The 26,714-nt window shown below is 36.1% G+C and overlaps 1 protein-coding gene across 6 annotated transcripts in view; it reads right to left on the bottom strand.

Annotated features, from left to right (window-relative positions):
* NECTIN3 (nectin cell adhesion molecule 3) overlaps window positions 1-26,714 on the bottom strand; it is a 60,710-nt gene that overhangs the window by 13,987 nt on the left and 20,009 nt on the right. For 5 of the 6 annotated variants that reach the window (XR_010026658.1, XM_063148213.1, XM_063148214.1 and 2 more), the window contains exons 2-5: window positions 22,641-22,979; window positions 15,590-15,886; window positions 13,798-13,915; window positions 11,570-11,721 (exon numbers count right to left, since the gene is read on the bottom strand). Coding sequence is in view for 5 of the 6 variants with exons in the window: in XM_063148213.1 (XP_063004283.1) it covers window positions 11,570-11,721; window positions 13,798-13,915; window positions 15,590-15,886; window positions 22,641-22,979 (906 nt within the window). In the remaining variant the exon portion in view is untranslated. Of the gene's footprint in view, window positions 1-719; window positions 3,505-11,569; window positions 11,722-13,797; window positions 13,916-15,589; window positions 15,887-22,640; window positions 22,980-26,714 lie in introns of those variants that run through there. The other variant, XM_063148212.1, reaches the window with a different exon arrangement.

Here is a 26,714-nt window from a genome sequence, read left to right as displayed (position 1 = left end):
CTTCATCCTAACTTCATGGTGCCTTTTCTTCTAGTAAATACTGCTATCATGTCAAGACATCATAAAGTGTTATAATTTCAATCAAAGCCCACCCATTGAGTCTGATTTTGGGTGAGATGACAAACACCCATTTACTTCTGAACATCAGAAAAAATAGTAACATCCCAGCACAGTGTCACACAAGAACTTAAATGCAATTATCACAGGGTACACTTCATTTGGTTTTTTGAATTGCTTTGGCAAAACATTGGTCTAACCAGCAGAATGATCATAAACCCAGACCACCATGACAAGCTGAACAAGCCAGAGAGCACCTAACATGTATGGTCCTAGCACCAAAGCAATTTAACCACCAGATGGTCAGGAATAGATGAGAATTGATTAATTCCAAGAAATATGGTTAAAGCAAACAAAGACAATAGAATGAAAAAACAAGACTATTTTGATGTATGCAATGCCTAGTTAGTTTATCAGCTGTGCTTGAAAACAAATGTTTTGGATGGCAAACACCCCCATTTTTCAATCATTCTCTTAATCTTAAAAGAGTTTCTGAAGACACTTGTTTTATAAGTTTATGCTCTCTTAGGTGAATACTAAACAGCCCATCTCAAACAGCTTAAACACTTTAGTTCATTCTATCCAGCCTCTGGGTTTATTGTGCTTTTCCATCTCCAATTTTTAAGAACAGACCTGTGCAACACTTTTGAACACTACCTATGTTCCAGAATGTAAGAAAAAGTTTATTCACACAACAGCCATTTGTACGTACAATCAATTCTTTTTACAGTAGACATAATGTACAAAACATTGCAACGCACGTAAGCCCTATCCCTATTAATAACTTCAACTCCAGAACATTTCAACTTCTCAACCCATAGGAATTAAATATATATATTTTTAAAAAATCAAAGCAAAAAATCCACAGAGACAAAAGCAAGATATCCCATGTGGAAAACTGGTTTATGGTTATGTTTATTTCCAAGTAAAACCATCTTTTAAAGATGATATATCAAGTTTTTTTTGAAGAGAGGTATAATCTCTTTATTCCAGAGATAATTTGGATCAGAACCCTCTGCTAGAAATTTCACTCCTTTTCTTGTGTTTGCACTCAAACTACAGATAACCACAATATCACTTGCTATTGTTTTTGAGACTGGTCAATCATGTATCAGTACTCCATTAATCCAAACCTAAACTTCAGTTGTTTAGGGATGCTTTTCCATTTGAATTTCAAATAAAGCTGTTGTCTTAATCTTTTTTAAAGACATGCAGTCATATGCAATCACAGTGTATTGTCTACAACACTCAATATAACTATTTTTGGGAAGCTCTAAATGCTGTAAGCTACCAAACATCATGAGGACAGAAAAGAACTTCCAGCATCAATGCTCATGGAGCAGCTGTAATTATGCAGCCTATTTCACATCAACGGTAGCAGACTTCTCCCTTTTCAGTTTTCAAATACTAATAGAGCCATATCAGCTTCAATTTCCTCAAGCTAAACATTTAAAAATGGCACTTTAAAAGATTTAATATTCTACTTATGAATTCATTGGTGTTCTGGAATTCATCTAAAGTTGTTTCATTCCTCCTCACATAATCAGCAGATTTAGTTTGGTGAATCTGTGGAATTTATCTCAAGATAAAGGAGAACTATTTCACATGTCAGACAAGATTTCCTATGTATAACAGATACAATGTCATTTTAAAGAACATGTAAAATCAGTATGGATTATATGCAGGGAAAACAAATCCACTGCGGTACAGAGACTGCACAGAGACTGAATTCCTGTTTCATAGACTCTAGTTGCACCACTAAAGAGTGCGCTTTCAATACCTAAAGTAGCAGTGCAAGTGTCTACTTCCCTACTAATAATCTGAAACTCTGGCTACCCTCTTCAAAGCAGGTATTGTTACTTAGTCCGAAGCAGCGTAAAACCGCTGTTTTAATTTCTGGTCATAGAAACTCTAATGCTTTTTGGCACCTGGGAAAATAAGCATATTCACATCAGCCTCCAGCTTTGGAATCTATAGGGGTGTTTTCTCCTTAGCTGTGTCCAATTAACCAGCTTTTAAATTCAATGGTAAGATTCCAACAAAGCCTCCAAAACAGGTCTCAAAAATTGCATACTGTGAAGTTGCAAAGAGCATCTTGTATGCATTAATGGGTTTTAACACCCTGCCAATTACAGGCCTAACAAAACATCTCACTGTATGTATTTATACAGACACTAAAGTAAGCTTTAGAAATCAATGACTAAAAAAATAACCTTTCATCTTATTCAAATACAAGCCTTTGACCTGTTTACAGTTACTCCTCAAAATGTTGCTTATAAGTTAGTTTCAGTGCAATGACTTAACTTTTAAGTATATAGTTACAAGAAGGCTCATTAAAATGTTAAGAGGTATTCATTTTTATGCAGAAAAAACCCTAGAAAATAAAGCTTTAATTCTGCTGTAACTCATTTTAATTGGTAAAATATTTGCTATACAGAAGCATTAAGTTTACTGTGGATGGTACCTAGATCGGAGTAATTCAAAGCCCCCAAAGATTATATTTGATCATTGCCTTGGGTAAACTTATTTTTAAATCTGAGAGGCAGGACAGCCATTTTTTATTCTTAAACGATATTGAATGGCAACTTCAATTTAGTCTTTTTTTTTTTTTAACTCTGACACAGACCAATATAAGCACTCTGTGTTAAAACTCAAATCTTAAACAGTAGTACAGCATTGGGAAAAAAAAGCAGCTCAAATACATTTTCCCCAGATTCAGTATTTCTATTGTGTCAAGTCACAATATAAAAACCTTCAAAAAAAGTTTCAAAAAGTTTATTCCTCCTCTTGTGTAAGTATAAACAATCTGAAAGTGACCAGCCAATGAAGTGAACTACAGGTACATGTTAGTTTTCAGTGGTTACTACACATACCACTCCCTCCGAGATATTACCGCGCCATCTAAGTGAGAAACAAAGTCATCTTCCTCATAAAATTCACCATGCATAAAACCCATTCCAAATGTTCCACCTTCATGGTAATCCACTGGTCTTTCATAACGGTCCTGGTACCTGTTAGTATTGTCAACATTGTTCAACTCAGGTTTTCCAGGGTCTTCTAAATAATCTTTAGATATTAAGTTCATTGGGTGCTTTGTTTCTTTTTTTATACTGCCAGGGTAAGAACCCATATCATCTGACTGAAGAACATCTATTTGGGACTCTTTTTGCATATCTGATGGTGGAATGTAGCTCTTAGCAAAGTAGTCACCGCGGAACGTCTTTCTTCTCTTATAGCAGACGGCTCCAACCAGAGTACCAAGAAGTAACAGCAAAAGAACCCCACCCACCACACAACCGACAACGATACCCCAAGTGTCGTCCTGCTTTGTTGGCAAGGTTGATGTTGGGAAATTTATTATTCTAGGTTCTGTTGCTAAACCTGTGGTGCCATCAGTCGAAGTATGCCAGGGAACCGTGGGCAGTCGAGTGGTAGTAGTAGGAGGATCTAATGGAAAGAGCAAAGAAGTAGACAAGACACAGAAAAGGCACAGAATGTCAATGCGAGCTAAATCAGTTAAGGGTTTATAAGAAAGCAAAGTTGATGGGTATGTTCTACAAGAATAGTTTTTCATTCTCAAGTTCATGGCACTATAGAAGTCTTAAATTACTCACAAGCTTTGAACTAGCTTCCTTACACATGGTTTGGAGTTAAGCTGCAGCAGTACAGCAAGTATGAGGATCGAACAAAATAAAAATAACCTTCAGGTACAAAATTTGCCCTCCTCAAAATAAGGAGATGGAGTTTTCCTACTCAGATGTTGACTAAACATCATTATTTACTTCCTCCAAGGAGGAAAAACTCAAGCAGTCCTCTAACCTTCCATCCAGCCATAGGGAATTCTGGAGCAAATTAATTGACTATGCCACAGTGTCAACTATTCCACATTAAATTCCCCCTTTAGAAACAATTCAGGGCACTGAATATAAGAATGAAAAACCATGAGTTGCGTGCTCAGTCACATGAACTACTGATTTTAAGCTATTCTCTCAAAAAACATTTGTTTCATTAATAAAACTTACTCAGCCTCACCTTGGGATTAGTGAAAGCATAGTTAAAAATGGCATGTATTAATCTCAAAGTAAAACTTATGTTGAGCAAGGAGCCTTCAGGTTTTAAAGTATTAAAAAATTGAAACATTTGAACCAAAAATTATATCTATGCATTCCTTCTATAAGTCATTTGATTCTTCATGCACCAAGAAATTTCCATATTAATTCCTCATTATAAAATATAAACTGATTTCATGTCAGGTTATGCATGTAAACAAGAGACGGCCAGATACCAAGCTTCTCCAGCATGCAGCTTTTTCCTTTGTTCTTTAGGTCTATTGGAGATGTATGCATCTCTATTGCAGGCAAGGTTCCAAGTGATGGGCTGATGACACGAAGACCATACCAATCAACCATAATATTATATACAACTCCACTTCTTATTTCTATGCCACACTGAAAAGAAGTTACTTTTAGCCTTGCTCATTACAAGCTAACTATTTTAAAATCAAAAAAGGAATTCTAAGCATGTTATTATAACTTGAACCTTTCAGAGAGAATATTGCATGGACAGCCTATTATATCATGCAATTTCGTTAAATGCCCATAAGCAAGATCCATGAAAGCAGTACTACCACCACATTAGAAGTACCCAAAATTTACCACCATAAAGTAAACCAGATAGAACTAGATCTTTGTCAAGCTCTCAGTTATTTGACAAATCACAATTAAATAGCCGTAAGTATGATTTTTAATCTCACCACTCAGAGACAGACATACAATTTTCTCATACTAGACAGAATTCTCACATTTTTCATGATTACTACATACCTTGCTGCTGAATGCAACATTTTAAGCATAAGTAAAGGTTTACACAGTTTTTCAAAGGGCATAATTTTATTCCTTAACTACGTGAGAACTGATGGTTCGTTAGGGAACTATGCATAAATGGAATTAATTTGACAGAAGAGAGGAAACTGAACAAGAAAGATGCACTACCAAAATGAATAAGAGGAATTCAGATTATGATTTTAGTAGAAATTGACTTAAAGTGAGTTTGGTAATTTAATAAAGAAGTAGAGATTAAAGAATCCAAGTTTACCAGGGTTCTATGTCCCACACATCCCTAGGTCATGAAGTTCAAATCTCTCCTCCTTGAAAGGATATTTGCTTAAGACACAAGATTTATGACCTTAAAACACAATTTCAAACAGCACCAGTAAAATCCTTCCAGGCTATATATAGTTCTTTGGCTCTAATTATTTGGCTTTGTAATTGTTTTGCCTCTGATACTGAGGTCCTAAGTCTTATCTCTCCACAATCACAAGGATGTAGTATTTGTATCCTGGCAAATTTTACCATTGCATATATGAAATAAGCACAGTGGCAATTACAACCTTATTAATACATTCGAAATTCAGTGTTTTACAAAGAGTTTTTCCTTCAAAACTTCCCATTCATTCACCAGTTGTCAGGCTGTCCAGCTGCCTTACCAGCGAGCACTAATTCACATATTAAATCAATTGCAAACACAGGATCAATTAAGCATTTGTTCATATGTATTCCTGCAATACATAACCATGATAGCTCTAAGATTTATTTATTTTGGTACTTTTTATTGTTGAAGAATGACAAAATTAAAACTGTACCTTCTTGTTTACAAGGTCAATTGCTACTAAGAATATGTGAGTTCACTTCTGACATCACCCAGAACTTTCTAAATGTAAGCTAATTTTTTTTTCTTCCTGTACCAAGGAAGTTCCCCAAATGGAGAACAACTTTAAGATGAGGAATGCCAAAGTTTTATGTCCACCTCATAATATTTTGCTTGCAAATAACATCTCGGATGTCATCTCCAAATGAAGAAAATGCCACTCATATCTGTAGCTATGAAAGATGACACTATTTCATTTCAGCAAGTTCTTTAATATTTCACATAATCACTGATAAATGTTTGACTTCTTAATGCTTTCCACAAAAGGGCATAATTTAAATTTTGTTTCATATGGCACTTTATGCAAAAGCAACAATTTCCTACTGATGACTTCCTTTAACACTTTATTTTGTACCCAATGTTTAACAGCTCTTGTCTCTTTCACAGATGTAGACTTCTGTTGTTGCACAAAGCACAACATATTAAAATATCCATGTGGGTCAGGGAGCTGAAAGTATCAAATTCTGGAAAATACCTGGGTTTAGTTTAAATACATCTTGTTTACAGTTTTTGTTTCTTACTATGTTCTGGAGCCTGTACAAATCCTTATTACATGTACCCTGCAGTAATGATGAAGACAAGCAAAGATCCCAACAAAATTTTTCTACTCTTACATAGCTACCACCCCCATTAAAATAAGAGACATAATTGAACAAAGCAAAACCCAATTTTCTGGTATGAATACAGCAAGAAAATTGTCTCCTTCCATTTCCTAGTTGGTTTCAAAGCCTTTGACACCGTTTTCTGCCAATAAAAGCATGACTTGCTCTTGATTTCAAATGAAGTTCTGATACTACCTCAAATTAAAGGACCATGGTCCCAATGCAGTGCTTAGTTTTCACACTCTTAATTGTTTTCCAGATGTTTCCCATCAAAGCCAGTACCAACTTTCAACAGTGTCAGCTAGATATTTTTATTTTTCCCTTAAATGACTATTCTTGATATAGTTTTCTCAGGTCTTACAATACCAACAACTTATCTTGGGCAGGGGAGTATCTACCATTAAGTTTAGTAGAGGCATCCAACTAACATAACATGTTTCGCATCCCAAACACTACATCTCCCTGCTTCAATCCTCCTGCTACACCACATCCTTCAAATTTCTGGGACTCACTTCTGCTTCTGTTGCCAATCCAAAGCCAACAATAAGCCAAATGTCAGAGAGAAGAAAGTAGAAAGAGATGGATAAATCATCCCTAAAAATCAGATCACTATCGTCAAAGTTTTAGGTTTAAATCCTGTCTTGGTATTATCAGCTTATCATTGTTAAAAAAAAAAAGTCAACAACAGAACACAATACTCTTAAACCATAAACCATTTTGGATTTAGCCTGCTATGAAGTATTTGAGAGGTAAAGTGACCAGTTCTACAACAGGTAAGATAATTCAATGCTGTCATAATTTATTTGGGTTAGAATTTGTCATATTACAGAAACAAAGTTTTGGGAAAAAAGGTTCCTTGGAGACTTGCTGTGTGTTAACATAGACAGTCAAAGTCTGTCTGGTTCCAAAAGCCACAACAGAGTGGCCAGAAATAGTTCTCTCTATTTGCAAAAAACAATCCCACACAATTCAAGATGCAAATGTCCCCTTTTTTTGCCTCCTACAAGACAAGGATCTGCTATCAATTACATCTAATCCACAAGTGAGTTGGCTTTGAACAAATTACAAGAACTCTCTTTGCATACACCATTTTACTGAGTGGCAAGGACCTGCCTCTGTATGTTTGCACAGATACATACGTGTCTTGACTTGCTGTTCTTGCTAAATCATCCTTAGATGTTAAGTACTTAAAAATTGAATAATAATTCGGTGCAGTTAGGTCTTAAAAATCAGCTCATTCAACTGCTGAAAAGCTTATGTAGCAACTCCTTTATGACAGCAGGAAAGTCAGCTTTCCATGGAGGAAGACTCAAAGTCTGAGAGCAAATGATTTGGAAATTTATGATTCTTTCTTTCTCCAGCCACTGCTACTCTAATGTCAAGTAGTCAGTGAGGATACTGCATAACAGTCTCCCCACAGTGTCTTGCCTACAAAGGTTTCACACTGCAGCTAAACATTTTCCTTAGGATTCTTTTCAGTGTGTGCTCCCCCACCTCTATTTTGGCAGCATAATACTAATATTGCTGTCAACAGTTTCTCTCATCAATCATCCACTTTCAAAGTTCAGTGTGCTTTTGTGCTTTCTAGCTGGGATTTTCATGCATCAGATAAAAGACTTTGGTATTTTTTTGGGACTCAAGAGAAACTTATTATTATTGTAACCTCCAGCATGGAAGACTATTCAGGAAGACCACTGAAAATTCAAAGCCTACTAGACCAGGGAGTAAAAGCCCTTTGCTAAAGAGCAGTTTGTCAACATCCCACCAATATGTAATTTAGAAAATAAGAGAGTGCCCGTATTCACAAGGTGCTCTCAGAACAGAGGTTTATATATGAAGCAGCAAAACCTAAAACCAACTATCAGTCTCTGCTATGTTAATCCTCACAATGTCCACTCTACAAGAAGGTGACCCCTTGTGCTTACAAAATACACCTTTCTAGGATTGCTGCCTAACAAAGGCTGGCTTTACTTTTAACAAAAGTAATCTCTTCCAAAGGCTGTCATGACAGAAGAAGTATGTTCCAACCTTAATGCAAGCCTCACAGGTCACCTCTCCCTTGCAAGGGGAGAAAGGGAAAGCCTCAGTATACAGTATGAAGGTGAAAGAGTCAAGAAAACAAAATTCAATTCCTTGTGTAAGAAAACTGAGTAAATCAATATTGTACAAGGAAGAGCTTTATATATCAAATTGACAGCATGTTTTAGAAAACTTACTTCAATGCTTGAACTCCACTAGGAGCATGACTTGCTTTTGCTGGACAACTATGGAAAAAGTTTAGCTTTACATCATTGAATTAATAAAAATTGCAAAAATGACTAGGCCTTAAATGCCATATAAAAATAAGTACCACACTTCAAAAACTATTTGAGTATTTCTCTATTCCTATAATGATGTAGAATCTCCTGAAGCTGGAAGCTGAAGATACTATTTAGTTCCTGTCAACTACTTCTCTTTCATTTCTGTATTTCACTTCAAGAATATTAACAAGATTTAGGATCACAACAGAACTTATTAAAAATGTAGCTTTGACTTTAACAATGAATATCAGGACCAAAACCAATCTTTTGCTCAGCTATATTCCAAACCTACAACACATTTCAACTTAATAGGTATTTTTTTCTAGCAGTTAAAAAGCTTAACAACTACGAGCATGGTGACTGTTCAAAAACATTAACTTCATAAATCCTTTTTGACAGCTTCATAATTAAAATTTGAAAGATGGTGTGATCATACAGCTTTGTCTGTTAACTTCCAAGTTTCAGTTCACATTTTATACCAAGTTTTATGCAGTGGCTAAGAGCAAAGACAGAAAAATAAGCTAATTTATTATTTCAGCTTATTGCTCTACAGTACATCACTGCCATGTATACTATTAATAGATACCTGGTGAGTTAAGTCAAATATTACAGGTGGTAAGTAAATTGATTATTGGTCACTTGCCCATCCTGCATCATTTAAGGGCTTTTCAATTAAGGAACCAATCACTTTGTAAAGTTATTTTCAAGAGTTACAATAGAACGTACTTAGTATTTGTTTCTGAGAACAATACAGGTGTTACACCAATAATTGCTTCACCTCTCCTTTTTTTATCAAATCTCCTATATACAAAAAATTTATACACAGTGCTTTTAATAATTTTGTCAGCATGATCAACATAACACTTTTAAAGACTGAAATTTACTGAGAGCTAAAACCTTTATTGTTACAGGTGGACTTACCTGGCAGAACCATGACACTGTATAGACTGCACAATAAGTGAGGCTCAGTTTTGTTGCTCCCTGAAAACAGCTAAGGTTTGCTAATTGCAGTTAAATTGCTACAGTAAAACCAAGTTGCTGAGCACAGCTGAAAAGCAGCACACAAACAGCGTCCATCAATTCACAGCAAACGCCAACTGCTGCAGCTTAACTATCTCTGCACTGAGCTGTTTTAAACTCTGTAAGATTTGCATTAGGCTAGAACACAAACCATCACCACAGCCCAACTAGCCTGTATGCCTACCCTGCTTTTTAAAAACTTGATTCATTTTAGAAAATATTATCTAGGATTTCCTGGTTGACCTGTTTTAGTCTGTTAGTTGAAAACATAATTGGAATGACAACCTTTAATTTTCATGCATGACAGTCACGGTAAAAAGCATGAGGTCTATTTAGATCACATAACATTTACAGAACTGACAACTTGAAGAGCGGACTTGAAAAAAACTTTTCCCCATTCCTTAGAATAAGGCTGAGAACAGAGCTATAAACTGCACTGTTATTTTTTGAGCAAGTGTATTTGAAAGTTATATTTGAGTCAAACATTTTACCCCATTTAATGATGATTTTCTAATTTTTTGAATTGATATTTCTTACAATGTGCCAGTTTTTGTACTTGTTTTGAGACTGCTATGCAGCCATGAAGTCTTCTCCGTAGAAGCAGCCTTAGAAACAAAACATCCAAAAGTAACTCTCACAGAAATAACTTTCATAACAATTGGCAGCACTTGAAATCTTTTAAATTATATAAAATTCTAGGTATTAAGTAGTTTACAAGTAATTCAACTGTCTCAAACTATTTAGAAGTTTCCAGTTAACTAGCTCATTGACTACACAGTTAGAACTTAGTAGCTTTCCACAGTGGCCTACAGTGACTGACTTCAACATTATCATTCATTCTAAAGATACAGAGAACTGTCAAAAGTGAATTCTGACTGATACGGTTTCAAACATTTTGTACTTACAGTTTTAGTCTTATATTCTCATTTTAACTCAAGTGTTCATATGGAGTTTTAACAAAGAAGTCATCTATGTTTGTATCCACCATCTCTGCATTCTCTAATGGGCCAACATGTGCTTTGACTTAATTTACTTAATGAAATAACTAATGTCAAGAACTTACTGGAAAGCAGCAACACAATACAACATAATGAAGTTCTAATTTTCATGTCTATTATCTTCCTTCGAAACCCTATAATATTAGCATTTATTCATCAAGCTAATTTACTTAATCCCTTATGGAAATCTGAACAGCTTTTCCACATGTGTATAGAAGTATTCATGCTTACTGTAAGTCATAGTGCTCTTTCACATAAAAGGTGTCACAGTAAAACATTAATCACATTGTGTTAATGCTGCAAGGATGTGTGTTCCAGCAGCAGTAGTGCTACACAGACACACAAATTCTCTACATGGTACTAAGTAGATCAGCAAGAGTTCTGCATGAGGTATTTAACTTGATGATTACTGGGTATCTGCACCCTGAGAAAATGACACAAGTAACTGGTATAAAATGGACACAATTCAGAACATAACTCTAACTTCCTTAAAAGAGCATGTTTAGCTTTTCTAAACATAATTGTTTTCCTTCCACTAACATCTGTTTTCTCAATTTATTAAAGACAAGGTACTACTTATTGCAGTCAATGTGTCTTGTCAAACACAGGTTAACACCGCACAAAAAGTAAAATTACCCAGAGAAAATAATCATCTCAGAAGCACCTTAGCCATAAGAATTTCCACTATATGTTCCTATTCAAGAGTCAGTTTAATCCCAATATGTGCTGTAGCTTTTAAATCCACACTTTCAATGGTTTTTCACACAAAAAGAATATATTTTTCCTATATTTCATGCAATAACTGGCTCTTCAGTTTGCTCATTTGATCACTGACAAAAAAATATTCCAAGTTAACATACTGTCTTTGCTAAGAAGTAAAACTTACCTAATATGTAGATAGTCTTCTGATCACTTTTCTGACCAAGAGCATTAGTGACCTTACAGATATAAGTCCCAGTGTAGTTATAAGTCAAAGGGCTGCTGAATTGCAGAGTATTGTTAACAGCCAACAATCCTTCAGGCCACTGTCCATCCAACCTAAAAGAACAGTTATATTTCAAATGTGTATATTTATAACTAGTTTAAACAGAAGGAGTTTAAAATAATATTGCCAATAATCTCTAGAATGAATTTTTCACTGTGCTCTGACACTTCCAGTGGGCTTCCCTTCAATATTCTCAGTGTACACCTGAAGGTTTACTCAGTATTTAATTTCTGGGCAAAATCCTTTAAATGTCAGATCTGCTGGAACTAGCAAGCTGTCTAAAATCAACACTTCTACAGCTAAGCAAACAACATCTCAAAAGGACTTGGAGGAACAAGACAACCCAAGCTCTGAAAACTAACAGTCTAAGAAGCACTTCTGCTGTCCGGATTAGCTGCCTGTTCATTTGCATCCAGTAGATATTTCTGTCCATACATTCTTAATTTGGAGGACATTTTGACTAGAACTTCTGAGCAAGAATTCCAACACTTTCTCCTCTCCTGAACTGTGTTTTCTTACCTCCCATCACTCTTCTGTCTAAATTACAGCACTGAAATGGAATGTGGTACTTGGCAATACACCTGGGGAAACAACTGGCTGAATAATTATTTTTTATCAATTGACTTTTCTAAATCTATCATTTCCCTGTACAATTCTGTCTGAGATTGCAGTAACAACTGCATAAACGCAGGAGAAAAAGGGAAGGACAAAGGCCCTGGAACTATTCTAACAGAGTTGCCAACTGTCCATTAAACATCTGTAATTCCATGCTATTGAAATCCATTTTGATTTATCTAAGTACCTATTAACGGCCAAGCAGGCCTAAATCAATATTCAGACTAGATCACTAGATGACAATATCTTGAAAGCATTTAGAAAGTGTGATTTTCTTTAAAGTAGTATTGAACAAAAAGGCAACCATCACTTTAAAACAGGTACTCAAAGGAAAAGAAACAAACACTTGACAGTTAACACTAAATACAATCTTCAGAAAATGTAGTTCAAGACAAGATCCTTAGTCCTTTGCTGTGTTTATTGCCCAGAATTGCTGATAAAAGTCATCAGTCACATACTTCATAATTCACAGTACCAGAAGTACTTATTTCAAGAAATGTTATAAAAACAGTCAAGTGGTTTGAAAGCTCTATCCAAATAAAGTTCTCATACATGCAACATTTAAAAATATTACTAACCATGAAAATCTCACTATCCCAGTAAATACAATGCCATCTTGGATTCCAAGGGACAAATCTCCTTGGTAAGGTAGTTCTACAACCTATTGTAATCTGATACCAGTCAAACAGTACACAGTTCAACACAGCACTTCTCCAAGCTCAAGCTACCCTTCTTTTACATGGATTTCCCCCCTACACATGAACTTTCTTATTCACTAGTACTAGATTTTTGGATGGGTTTTGTTGGTGCTCAGAAAGGCATACCAGGTTTATTCCAGAAAATTTAGATTTCCTGTAAAAGTTTCTTCCATTTTAAGTTTAGGAAGTCTAGCAATGATCTCTGAAGCTCAAATGGCTTTAACTGTATTTAAATAGCTTCATTTCTTCTAGAATTGTGAACATTTGTAGTATTGATTAATTCTTACGTATGTTTCAAATTCAAATGAGAGAACTAAGAACCTAGTGCATCTGAAGAAGCAAATGGAATAGCTGTTGGGGGCTTTTTTTAAACACAGGAATTTTTATGCGCTGAAATTTCTCATCACAGTGATTTTGAGCTAAGCCTGGGATGGTAGTCCACAGATTCATGAAATGTGGATGATACATAAGCTTTTAAATTTTTTCATTAGAGGCATATGTAAATAATAGTTGGATGCTTATTAGAGTTATCGGTCTTTGCTCTACATGCTGTAACACAGAAAGCTCAGTATACCTTGAGTAACTAAAGACACTTTACCCTGAGAGTAATGACAAACTGTTTAGGCACATAAATTTACAAGATATCACCTGTATTCATACAAACACACATCTTGTACTCCCCTTTTAAAAAGCTGGATAAAACCAATATGACCAATACAAGTCACATATTCTTTGTTTTCAAAACATGCATTTACTGTAAGCAAAGTGATTATACCACTTGAATCATGTGCCAAGTCCCTTTTCATAAATATTTACCTGGTCCACATGAATTCCATAGGTAATGGATTTGCATCGGCATTACATTTGAGCTGAACATTTCCTCTTCCAATGAACCAGTTTCCATCATACCCAGTTACTGAAACTTCTGGGGTATCTGACAAAAAAAAATCATCTATGAACAATCACAATTTTTACATTAAAAGTGAATCATGTGTAAGATTGTTAGAACAGACAGGTACTTTTCTCCTGTGGTTTTTTTTTTGTTGTGTGCTTTAGTTGCTGGTTGCCTTTTTGTTTTTAATTTGAAGACCACCACCAAAATACACAGAGAGCATGATACAGTTCCAAGCTACAATATTAATATGCAGCAGTGAACAAAAGTTTTAATCAGTGCAACTTTCCCAGTGTGTTTTCAGCAACCACACAGCACCCGGAGAAGTAAGAGGACTTCAGAAAAAAAGAATCAGTTTCATGTTTTTGGGAAGGAGGAATGGTAACTTAGAACTACTCCTCACTAACAAGATACAGCAAAGGACCAGAAACAACCTTGGGAGAAACTGGATAATTAAGAAATCAACAAAAAGTTCACAGATGCCAACTGTAAAGATTAAATTATCCATTGACATCAAAATACAGAATTATGTTATGGCTTTAAAAAGCCAGGAGGTGATTTCAGAGAGGTGTTGGAAAAATACTTAAAAGCCAAGGAACAGACAAGCTAGTATGATTTGGGATAAACTCTGGAGCCAAAATGGAGAAACAGTTGCAAAAGCTAATAAGTGTTAGGGAAGACTGAAGAGCACATGCTGCTTCTCGCTTGTTGCTGCGTACCTTACTATACAACCTTGTTAGAAATTCTGAAACATGCATTAACACTAATCTCAGATGAAAATATTGAAGACCAACTTGCACCGTCACTTCACTTTCAACAGGAAACAATTATTTTATTCACTGTTTGAGACAATACAAATCCTCTTCAGTTTTATTTCTGTATCAATGACCCTCCAATCTAGAACTTTATTTCAAGACCAATAAAATAAAGCAGTGTTAATCACTATTTTATGCCAAAATAAGTGATTCTTTACCAAACAGAACAAAACCAAGCCAAAATGAAATTCTAATCAAATCAAAACAGCCAAGTCTACTTTTCCCAGCCGCTACATTTGTTCTACTTGAACTGACAGACTTCTGTGATTTAGGAACTTTAAAGCAGCACACAGCCAAGACAGGCCACCAAAGGACCAACACGAAAATAGCTGGTTTTGTTCACATATGTACTGTCTAACAAAAAGGGACCGCATGCCTAAAGCTTACTTGTCTTAACTAAGCAACACTGTAAGCCACTTTGTTTTGTATTCACATCTTTTAAAAGCCATAAATTTTTTAAAGAAGCCCGGTGCAGGTTTGAATTATATTATTATGTTCTTGTTTCCTTGTGCTAGTTAGAGTGGACAAAGCTTGGTGAATAATCCGAAAGTAACTTAAGACCTATTTTCAACTTAGCATCTCATACATGAATTTCCATTAGCATTTTTAATACTGCTGAAATTGTAAGACACTATAAACAGCTTTTGTATCAACCCTCATGTATATCCATGATTCAATATCCAAAACAGTAGAAATGTAACAGTATTCTAACTTCATGACTTTATTTTCCATACAGAGACCCTAGGCTTTTACTCCTGTCTGACCTGCCTCTTACTGCAGCTTTTCTATACAGTTTCCATTTTCCTGAAGCAGAAAGTGCTCATCTCTTTCCCGTGGAACACTGATTAAGGGGGAAGTTGCAAGATACAAACCAGGAGTAATTACCTCACAGAATACTTACACTGTATGTCCAACACGTAAGTGTATCGCATCTCCTTTTCAAAGGTGGGGTGCCTCACAACACAAGTTATGTGTCTTCCTCTAGCAAATCGTGTTGGGACAATCACATAGTGGCTTACAACTGTCACTGTTTCATTTGGAAACAAAGTAGAGGTGGATTCCATTTCACCAAGGCCTCCTTCCCAGTCAATCTGCGCAGCAGGTTTTCCAGTGGCTGCTGTACAAGTGGCTGCTACTGTCCTATTTGCACCATCTATTAGAGGGTTTGGTCCTTTCTTTAAGCTCACAACAGGTTCAACTAAGGAGGGGGAAAAAAAGGAGATTTAAACAAGAATTCCACATCTTTGAAAGTGTCACTACTTAAGTTAAACAAGATGTAATCCGCTTGCAAATGCTCATGTTAATCAGACATCTTAGAAGACTACGCATATCTCAAGAGATATTAGTTCCACAAGGCTTTGGCCTGCTGACACTACCTGTACTGTCAGTTTGTGTCACTTGAAATCTACTTCAGTGTTCTAACATTAGGAGTTTAAGCTTTTCTTGATCACTGTTATAGAAATTATTTCCAAGCTGCATCTTTATTATATATACAAACTACACACTGAATAAAGGATTAATAAGTACACAGAAATATGCAATTGTACATGAAATTTATCTAAGTTTTTAATATACAAAGTAAGCTATATGGAAATAAAATTTCAGTAACAAAATACAATAAAAATAAAATTCATTGTTTTATATAAAAATAAAATTTCTGCCTATATATATATTTTGCCTACATGGAACTCAATACTAAGACTAAAGTAATTTGCATGTGGAAGGAAGTGACCTCCTCATAAAGCCACTGCTCACCCCAAAATTTTAAAAACTTGGGGAACACAATTCTTTCTAAAAGGAAGTTGAGCTCTTCACGGACGAGTCTACTGCTGAGGGCTATAGACTAAAAAGCTTCCAAAAAATTTCCTTTTGGTTTAGCAAATCTGTTTTGGCCCTGTACAAGCCACCCACCAGCTGCAGCCCAAGTCAGAAAAACTACCTGGTGCTTCAGATACAAACCATGGCTGGGCTGTTTTAGAATGGCCCATTTGTGTCACCAGTTCTGTAAGGGACAGGCTTGCAGTAGCGTACTAGCCTGTTCCACAATCCTGGTCTCTTGCTCTAATCTGGCTACTGAAGTCCTCTGAAGGAAGGTCATTGCTACTCACCACAATGCTTCAGAATCCACCTCAGTGGATCAGCCCTCACTAATCACAAAGCAGAGATAAGTCTTGCAAGTTCTGTGCCTTTCAGTATCAGAAGGAAAAAAGTTAGTTCATGGAATTTCTTTCCAATAAATTGAAGCTGACCCACAGACACATCTTGTAAGAGAACAGAGCAAAGTACCATACCTGGCAAGTTCTCCAACTACCTATACCTTCCAAAGATAAATTTTTTCAGCTTCAGCCCATTTAGTGCCAGGATCAGTTTTTGACTGTTTTCTGCTCAGTCTAACACTGTTCATGTCTGAACAAGTTGGTTTATCATTTGCTCAATTATACTAAAAGAAAAGGCAACTATTAAATGGATAACCTTACAAAAAACGTATCTTCTGTTCTATGCATAGAAATGGTTGAAGAATACAAGTTGTTAGGAAACTGAAGGATTGTTTGGGCAGATACCAAGAGCAAATTATTCTACTTTGCTTCTCTGAATGACCACCCTGTGAGATTTGTTAGTAACCCTACTGAAAATAAGCCAATAGCAGGTTATTTTCTACCAAGTTGCACACTCACTCTTCTAGATCTGAAGTATTTTTAATACAGCTTCTTTCAAAATCTGATTCCCTGCTCTGCAACACCAGCAACAGCTAGAGCTTTGTGCAGTAAGCTTGCATATCTGAGCTGATGTACACATGAAGCATTGTCTCATCTGCCAAACAAGCCTTTAAAACCTAGTATGAAGAACTTGACATAACATAGCTTTGTTATTTGACCCACAATTTGGTTTTCCTGATTTAACACGAACTCTACTGCCTTGTCCTCCCAAAATCAGTGGTAGAGATTTCTTCAATAGCTTCTGTAGCATTACTAAAATGCAGAAGTATAAACCCAAATTTATATTTAGAATTTTACATACATGAAAGTTCTAATTTTTGCTGTATTTCTCCCTTCCCAAGATTTCCATAATAGTAAAATAAATTAAATTAGCAGCTATCATTAGCATTTCATGCCAAAACTCTAGACTCAAATAATTTCAGCTGGAAATAACAGCTTGATATGTTCTATTCCTTTGATTTTTCTTCAAAACAAAATATGCAACTGTGTAATTTTTTCTCCACCTCTTTGTGAAGGGATATGTAAGTAAACAAGAACTCTTATCTAAGTTGTTGTCCAGATGTCCAGACCCAAAGAAGACTACTCAATACTGTACTTTTAGAAAAAGAAGCCTTCAAGCAGCATGACAGACAAATTTTAAACACCTGCTTTCTCAAATGATACCACAGATTTGTCAGTTTGAGTTCATTGTGCAATATTTGGTTTTACATTTGTCAACTAGACACCAAAGGTAAACTATTCAAAACTACTCAGCGTCATAAAATACACTTATTCCCAGTCCTACCTGTTTCCATGTTTAGTTTTTTTTTATACATCAGAAATGTTTAGGCTTCTATTGTCATATCTTCTCATAAATTGTGATTCTTGTACGACACATCAACTGCAAGGTAACTAAATAACCACATACTGAAAAACTGAAAGCAGCTGTTAGGATACTTATTTCTATAGTTTATCATTCAGGACTACTCTGTCCCAAGAACTGAAACAAAACAAGCAGAAGCCCAGATACTTATTCTATGGCCTTTCTAGATGTTTCAGTCATGGATTAAGAAGTATCTGGTTAATGAATCCATAATTACAAGGGGGTACTGACATCTCATCTCTCACAGTGCAAAACAGTTTTACCATTTTCAATTTGGAAAACAGATTATCCAAAGCAGGGTTTTGACATTCTTTTTGGTTTAATTTTTTGTTTTGTGGAAGTGTAATTTCTATATGCAGTCCTCTTATCCCAGGACCATTCGTTGTACCGCATGAGTGTGATTTTTAACGACTTTCTCTGCCCACAGTGGTGGTGGAGGCCACAAGAGGCAGCTGGGAGAACATTAGAGAAGCTGCTACACTCACTCAGTAGAAACCTTATGCTCTATTTAGGCCAAATTAAAAAGATAGTGAGGACAATGCTTTGTGTGGAAAAAGGAGCCATCAATCCCCTAAGATGCAAAAGCAAGACCTACTTCCACAGTGTGAGAGCAACATTATGGCGTGAACTATACTTGAGTATTAAAGACAGGATGGCTGAAGCATGGAAGATACATGGGCAGTTGTTCAAAAGGTCTCAACTAATTTGCCCATCTATGCTTGCACTTTTACAGACTCATGACCACCACCTAATTTAACCCAGCTTATTCAACCTTCACCTTACATTCAACATAGGCATACCAGAAATCTCTTGCTGCTCTGGTCCTTATACTTTTTTACAGAAAATGAACAGAATACAGCATCCAGACATGAGCATTAAATCTTACTGCATCAAGTTTCGCGGCCAAAAAGCTGCTTCTTGGTTTTCCTGTACTTCATAAGCCTTTTTCAATTGCTTCTGTTGGTTTTAAAACTGAGCACACTGGGCACAGGTCTGGATGATGTTGGCATGATTACAACACACAGGATTATTTCGTCCCAACATTAAATTCATTGATTCCTTGGCAATAGCATGACACTGGAAATTGTCATTTTCTTCATCACATCTGACATGCACTTCATTAACTTCTTTCCAAAACACTATTTCAAGTTTTTATTTTCTCTCACCTCAAAACCAGGAGCTTTATCTTTCTGTGTACTTTATCCTGTATGCTAATTAATACTTAATGATTAACTTATTAGGGTTTTCTTGTTTTAATAGTTTGGGGGGGAGGCAGTTTGCCTCTTTGTTTTAAGGCCAGTAAGTTCGCTAATTTGCCATCTACTTGATACTTCTTCTTTCTTCTGAGTATTCTGTAGTACCCAATATCTATACTGCCTGACATGCACAATCTTTTAATTCCTAATTGGAAGACTTTCTGCATTAGAGTGTCTAGGATCTAATTCATGACCTATGCCTTTGACACTCCTTTGTACAATTCATTCCTCACTTGTAGCATCAGTAAGAGCTAGGCTGCAGAGGAACAAGACCTACTTGATCAATACCCATGATAAGAAATCCAACTTAGCAAGACAGAGTTAAACCAAACCAAGTATTTTAAGTAGTCATGGGTAGCACTCAAGTTAATCACATAAAAATTATATCAGCTCTGCAAGCTACCCAGCCACAAGCCCTTTCTTCTGCCCTGAGACACCAGTTTGCCTCATTTGGTCAGCATCATGGGATCTTGGGGAAACCAACAGCTTGACACAAAAATTATTTGCCATTTTTTGCAAAGTTTAACAAGGTAAGTTTGGCAAATCAAAGTTTCAGAAAAGTTCAATATATCTGTTTAATTCTAAAAGCATTTTCGTATTTCTACTGTCTTAACCTCTTCTTTTACAGTGCATTTCCTTAAGATGACACGAAGCACTAAACAAAGCAAACTGGGAGTGGGCAAAGTCACCAAACATGGCTCATCTGTTAAACTTGGGGCACACAAGAAGTTTTAAATATGGTCTTAAGTGATGTGCGCTGTGGCAAAACATAGGGCATATCTTGCAGCTATTTCTTTCTTCCATTTGCCTTCAGTGTGTCCACTTTATAGTGTAAAAGCATCTAGTACATGACTAAGTATGTCCACTACACAGGGGAAGGAAACAAATTCTTCGCTGAATAAGAACAGACAGGGACTAGGAAAAAAGGCAGTCCTACTTCAACTGGAAACAGCCTCAGTCTTAGGACAGGAACTTTTTCCCTTACTTAAGGAAGAGTTTTTTGTACCAGTGGGAGAATGCAGCCAATGTATCATTGAAGATTATTTTAAGTTACATCAAGATTTAAATTACAGCAATTGCATGCCTTAAGATTCTGATGAGCTTGGAATTGCTGAGTTCAGGCCAGCAAAGTTCACAATTTATTAATTTACAAACATATTCTGAACATCATTACTTCCCCAGTATTTTGACAGTTTAAGCCTACAAGTCAGTGTAGCAAAGAGTTTCTAAAAGGACAGAAAACACACAGCTGAGGCCATAGAATTTAAGTCCAACAGAGGGTTAGCTACCTAGTGGTACATGCAAGCAAAGCCGCTGGTAACTAGGATGGAAAAGCATCTTTGCAAATAACAGCTGGGTTTTGCCATTTAGAGAGTCCTGAGAGACTTACAGCAATTGGCAATCATCTACATCAAAAATGAAAAAAGCTATGATCAGAACCACTGGATGCCTGACTAATGCTTCTTTGCTTATTTCAAATGCAATTTTTCATAACATATATTCAATGAAACAAGTTGTGGTCCTTTTACTCTTCCAAATGTAGAATAATAAGCACATGAAACATACATGTGCTTTCCAAGTTCCTCCAGAAACCTGATATTATGAGTGCAAAATGGACACAATAACTAATGTTACCTGAAAAAAAACCCAATCTTAGAAAGAGGAACTGACTAGAAAAGGTGAGGGGAGGTAGTAACAAATTCCCACAGCTTACTGGTAAAGCATGATAGCTGAAACCTGAAATGAAGAGACTGCTTCAATAACCACACACATAGCCACTTGCAGTACTGATGGAAGTCAGGTGAAAAAGAGAACCATAAGACCACATGCTTTGTGCATCACACAGAATTTTGGTGAAGTTACTGGTTTCAAATTGGATTAAGCCAGTTGCTTTAATGCATTTATTTTGCCCCACCTTGTGGTGAAAACCAGTTTACATACGGCGCTACAGCCCTCTGATTAATCCCATTGAATATTCTACTACTATGAAAAGCTGGTATCAAAGACCAAGAGATGATCCTAAAAAGCACACCTGCTTACAGAAATAGTCATTCACAACCATCTCAGCTACAGAAAATATCATTTTACTCCTGGGCTAAGAGATACAGAAGTACCTTACACCAGTACAAGAAGAACACTCTTGTAAGGAGAGGGCAACTTAATAACAGGCTTTCAAGTTTCAGGGTAATAATTTTACCTCACACTGCAGTAACACCTGAGTTACTTGCACTTCAGCACTAATTCCTTATGACAGCAATACTCAGCCCTCAACAAGATGGAGAAAATTAGTGTAAACAAACCCTCAAGTCTATCAAAGTTTCACATTATGACTATCCACAAACAGTCAAGAGCTTAAATTGACTCTTTCTTTCCACAACTCCCAGCAGTCATCTAAGACAGTTTTGCTTTACATTTACGTTGTGCAAAGAACAGTTTGCATCACCAGACCTAAGCAGCTATACTAAATTATCGTGATAGCAGCATATTTATAAAATCATAGAATTGCATTAGAAGGGACTTTTTGAAGGTCATCCAGTCCAATCCCCTTGCAATAAGCAGGGGAATCTTCAACTACACCAGGCTGCTGCAAAGTCCCATCCAAATGTTTCCAGGCACGGGACATCGACCCTCACTGGGAGCTCTCTGACCTCATTACAGATGATGGACTATTTCACTGAGACAAACAGTTATCAACAAGGTTTAGAAATACCTGCTTTTTCTGAAGACCGGTGATTACCCACTACTAACTGAGGGAATTTAGCCAAGGCGGTAGCTAAACCCAAGTTCAGCAGCTTCCCAGCACATAGACAAAAGTCCCTGGTATCAGCATTGTCTGTCAAAGCTCTAAAACACTGCTAATACAAACTGAATGTTTGTTTTCAGCATAATGCCTAAATAGGAACTCATTATTTATTTTTAATAACTAGACAGTCAAATAACAAGTTCTAAAGAAGCAAGAACCAAAAGAAGTCTCCTCTATGACATTAGTAAAAATTGTACACCTGTAACGAAAGCCCAGCAAACACATATTTTGCATTTTCTTTAGGTTAAATGGTAAAATTCAACTTATTTGTAAGTTATTTGCAGAATTTTGCTTTCAAAAAAAAGCTGGCTTACCTAATACTGTTACAGTTGTTGATGACTGTGTATTTCCAAGTGGGAATGTAACTGCCTTGCAAACATATTCTCCTGCATCAGAAAAGCTTACATTTTTTAAGATGATTGTTGCATCAGTAAGTGAGTAGTTTTTAAATGCCACTCTTCCTTGGTATTCTCCTTGAACAGATATTCCATATTCAGGGTGATGAACAGCAATAGTCTGTGAACTTTTACCATCTATCTTCTCCCAGGAAACTTGTGTTATTGTTTCATTTACATCAATTACGCATTTCAGTGCAACCTTCTTCCCCCAAACTGCTGTCACATGTGGATCAACAACCGGTCCAGCTAAGGCACCTAAAAACAAAGCAAGTGTTAGCTGCTACACAAGAAAGACATGTTGCTTGGTTTTCACAGTAAGCCTTCTTCCATAATTAGCTTACCTTTATAGAAGGGAATTCCTGCTTTTTTTCTGATTAACTGATTCACAACAGTGTTGGAATACTACAGAAACACATTTCAAGCAAAAACATCAAACCTAGGCACAGATCAATAATTTTTCAGAGGATACTACCACTAATACACAACTTCATATAAAAACAACGTGACAATTGTGTAACTGGGTAACAGTCTTTTGGGAATTTAACTGGATATGAACATTCTGTGAATTCAGATTTACCAAAACCACAAGACATGGTACTTTTTAGCAGTCTGATTACTGATCTAGAGCATCAAGCAAAAACTTATGTTAACTACTGCACTTACATGTTTCTCCTTCAATAATCTTTATGAAGTCATATCTTTTATAAGTAGAAATAAGTGAAACTTCTAGCACTTACCATACCAGTAAATACTTAAACAGCAAAGCAACAATTAAAAAAAACAAACAAAAAAGCCCCTATCAAAATCCCACAAACCACTCCATGTTTACAGTGGCAGTCACTCAAAGACCTCAACTTGAGCTCTCCTACCCTACCTCCTAATGAAGACATTTACCATCATACATATGCAATCCTTCTGCTTCAGTGCAGTGGTGTGTCTTCACACAAGACCTTGTCTCAGACAGTAAATATGCAAGAGTAGGCATAGGCAAGTGCTTGCTTAGGATTCAACATATTTCTGCTTAATACCTAAAATGTCTTCCACAGTTGCAACTACATTCTAAGGTCAGCATTTTACACCACCCTCCTTTCAAAAAAGGAAATCCGCTAGGACAAAGCAGTTCAGTATACCATAGGTTCACAACTTCTTTTGTCAACAGATGGTCCAGCAACTTGACTCATTAGTTCTCTTGGAGCAAACTGACCTGATGAAAAAGAACTAAAGTCTTAGTCCACAGTGTATTTCCTTTTTCTGAGCTCAGATTCTAACAGAGCTATTTCAAATGCTCTGATTCTCTCTTCAGATACCAAGTCAGTACTCAAGCTGTAACTGAAGAAGCTCACTGATGAAGCAAAAGTCAAGTATAAATTTTATTAGCCCCATGCTCATAAGCATGAAGAAGTCATCCATCTTGAGACATGAGCTAGCTGCCTTTTCACTCACCAAACTCATACAAAAAGCAAGCCATGCATTCAGGAAATCAGTCCTTAAAAGTCTTTATCTACAAATCCATTGTTAAAAGCTTTCTCCTTCCCATTGGTTGATTTTTTCATCGTTCAAACTATTTCTCAGTCAATGAAGTCACCCAAAAAAGTGATTTAGCTATGGATTTCTTCAGTATAAAACCAGTGACTAACATCAATAGTATGAACACCTTAAGCTACACAAATGAGTCAAACTAAGCCAGAAATTCAGACCAATATTGTTGATACATCAGTAGCTAAGTGGGGCTGGTGAAGAGACAAAAATAATAAGAAAAGTTAAAAAACCCCATAACATGTTTCAAATAGAGACTATCTGCCATGACAAGTAGTGCAAGAACATTCTGTCTATTCTCCTCATGCCTTTTATCTAATACATTATTGTGACAGACACTGGAAAGAGGGCAGCTATTTGCAAACTGGAATGCAGAGTTCTGTCCAAAATTCAGCTCCACTTGCCCATTGCTACATTTAAACATAAGGTGGAATGTTCCCTCATAAGTATTTGATTATTGCTTTCTACCTTATAAATAAATTCACAAGTTACATTTGTGAAATGAATTTCAGAATGCATAGGATATAAATATTCTGTAATGTAATTTAAGCAAAGAAAAACACTTTCATTCAGGAATCTGCTTTCTGCAACACTAAATCTACTGAATCTTAACCTATAATTTATCATAGTGATTAGTTGTATATAACACCAAACAGCTTAGTACAGAACAACCACAAAAAAGTGAACTTACAAAAACCGTTCACACTTCTGCAGAAGGTAACAAACTAAACTGAAAAAATATCCCGGTAACTGAACACATGAGCTCTTTTGCTTCCTTTTACTTTTTTTTTTTTTTTTGACAACTCTGCTTCCAGTAATTGGAGGCTTTAGCTACATAAAGATGACCATTGTACATTTAAAAAGTCAATACTCAATTTTCCCACCAAGGAATACTTCTAACAGCTCATTTGTGCTATGAGAACTTTGTGTTCTCACATGAATTACATGAGTATTTTCAGAAGTCAAACTTTTTCATTGCTGCTATTTTCAAGATTTACAGACTGAACTGAGCAGGACTCATATATATTTATAGACATAAACACACTTGCAGGTATAGAATGTTGATCAGTTAGATCTTTTTTCTTCCCCTTCTCCAGCAAGGGAAGTAGAAAGCTAACATATCACTACTCCAAATTTTACATTTTTACATTTATCTTATCTTCTGACACATGGTCAGACTCCAAAGAGCAAAAAAACCCAAATCAACAAACAAACAAACTTATCTTCACAAATTATTTAACTTGAACTTACATACAGCTCATAAAACAGTATATAGACTCCAAAATGTTTAAAGTGCTAGAAATAGTTCAAATCTGACGTGCCAATGCCACATATTTGATTTGGAACAGTATCTCCATCCAGTTATTATTTAACTAGCTGTAGTTGCAGAGCAATCAAGCTAATAGTTCAAACTAGCAAGCTAATTAACATGCAGATATTCAGGGCTCTCCAAGGCTCAGGATGCTTAAGATAAGTATTTCCTTTGACATAAAGACTTCCACTCAAGAGTCAGTATTCTGCTCACAGATTGTAATTGAATGACGAGCTACATGTCTCCCCCAAAATAACACATTTAGAGGCTCATAATGCACAAGGTTCTGAAGAACAAGCCACTTCAAGACCACACTATTCAGGTCCTTAACTGATCCAAATTTAGGACACACAGGCACACAGAACATGCATTTATTGTTTTAAAGAGGCCTGGCCCTCCTCCTCTTGAAATCAGACCTTTTCTGCCTCAGGTTCACAATATTGAAGTCTGTCATTCTCAACAAAACTTCTGGATACACTTTGTCCTTTCTTAGTAATCAAGATGTTTTGTAAATTCTCAAGGTAAACACAGCATCATGAGGTTGTCTTTCTTTCTTTTTTCTTTATATTTGCCCAAGCTTTTACAGATGTGCCTTCCCTTTCCTTTTTGCTTCCGTGGAATACATAAAATTGTACTGTTTCACACAGAGCCTGATGAGATTGCCATCTCAAGCACTTTTAACATGATTCAATTTCAGCTAAATCCCTATGCACTACCTGATTTTTGATCACAGTGATCCAATGCCATGCTTGGCAATAAAGTCAAGAATACTACCTGAAACAGCAAGGCAATGACTCTACTCATGCAACTTGACAGAATGTTTAAAGAGTAAACAAAGCAAAAAGATCCCTAAGGCTCACTTGCAGCATTAAAACTCACAGAACTAGGTGCTATCAAATACTGACCATGATAATATTTTCAACATCAATTCTGAATTAAGCTTCTACTAATAATTGAAAAAAAGATACTGAGGAATTATAACAACCTTCATAACACAACAAAGTATTCATGATTTGGAATGACAGAATACTTTCCACATTGTTATTTGTTGCAATAAATAACAGCAGATTTAGATTTTCTATATGAAGCAGCCATGCACAAGTCTAACTATAAAAGCAATGCATTTTGCTACCCACTTAACA

This window comes from Melospiza melodia, chromosome 2 (genome assembly GCF_035770615.1).
Source record: "Melospiza melodia melodia isolate bMelMel2 chromosome 2, bMelMel2.pri, whole genome shotgun sequence".
Classification (NCBI taxonomy): domain Eukaryota; kingdom Metazoa; phylum Chordata; class Aves; order Passeriformes; family Passerellidae; genus Melospiza; species Melospiza melodia.
The sequence above is the reverse complement of the archived record's forward strand: the minus strand, read 5'-3'. Positions and strand labels throughout refer to the sequence as shown.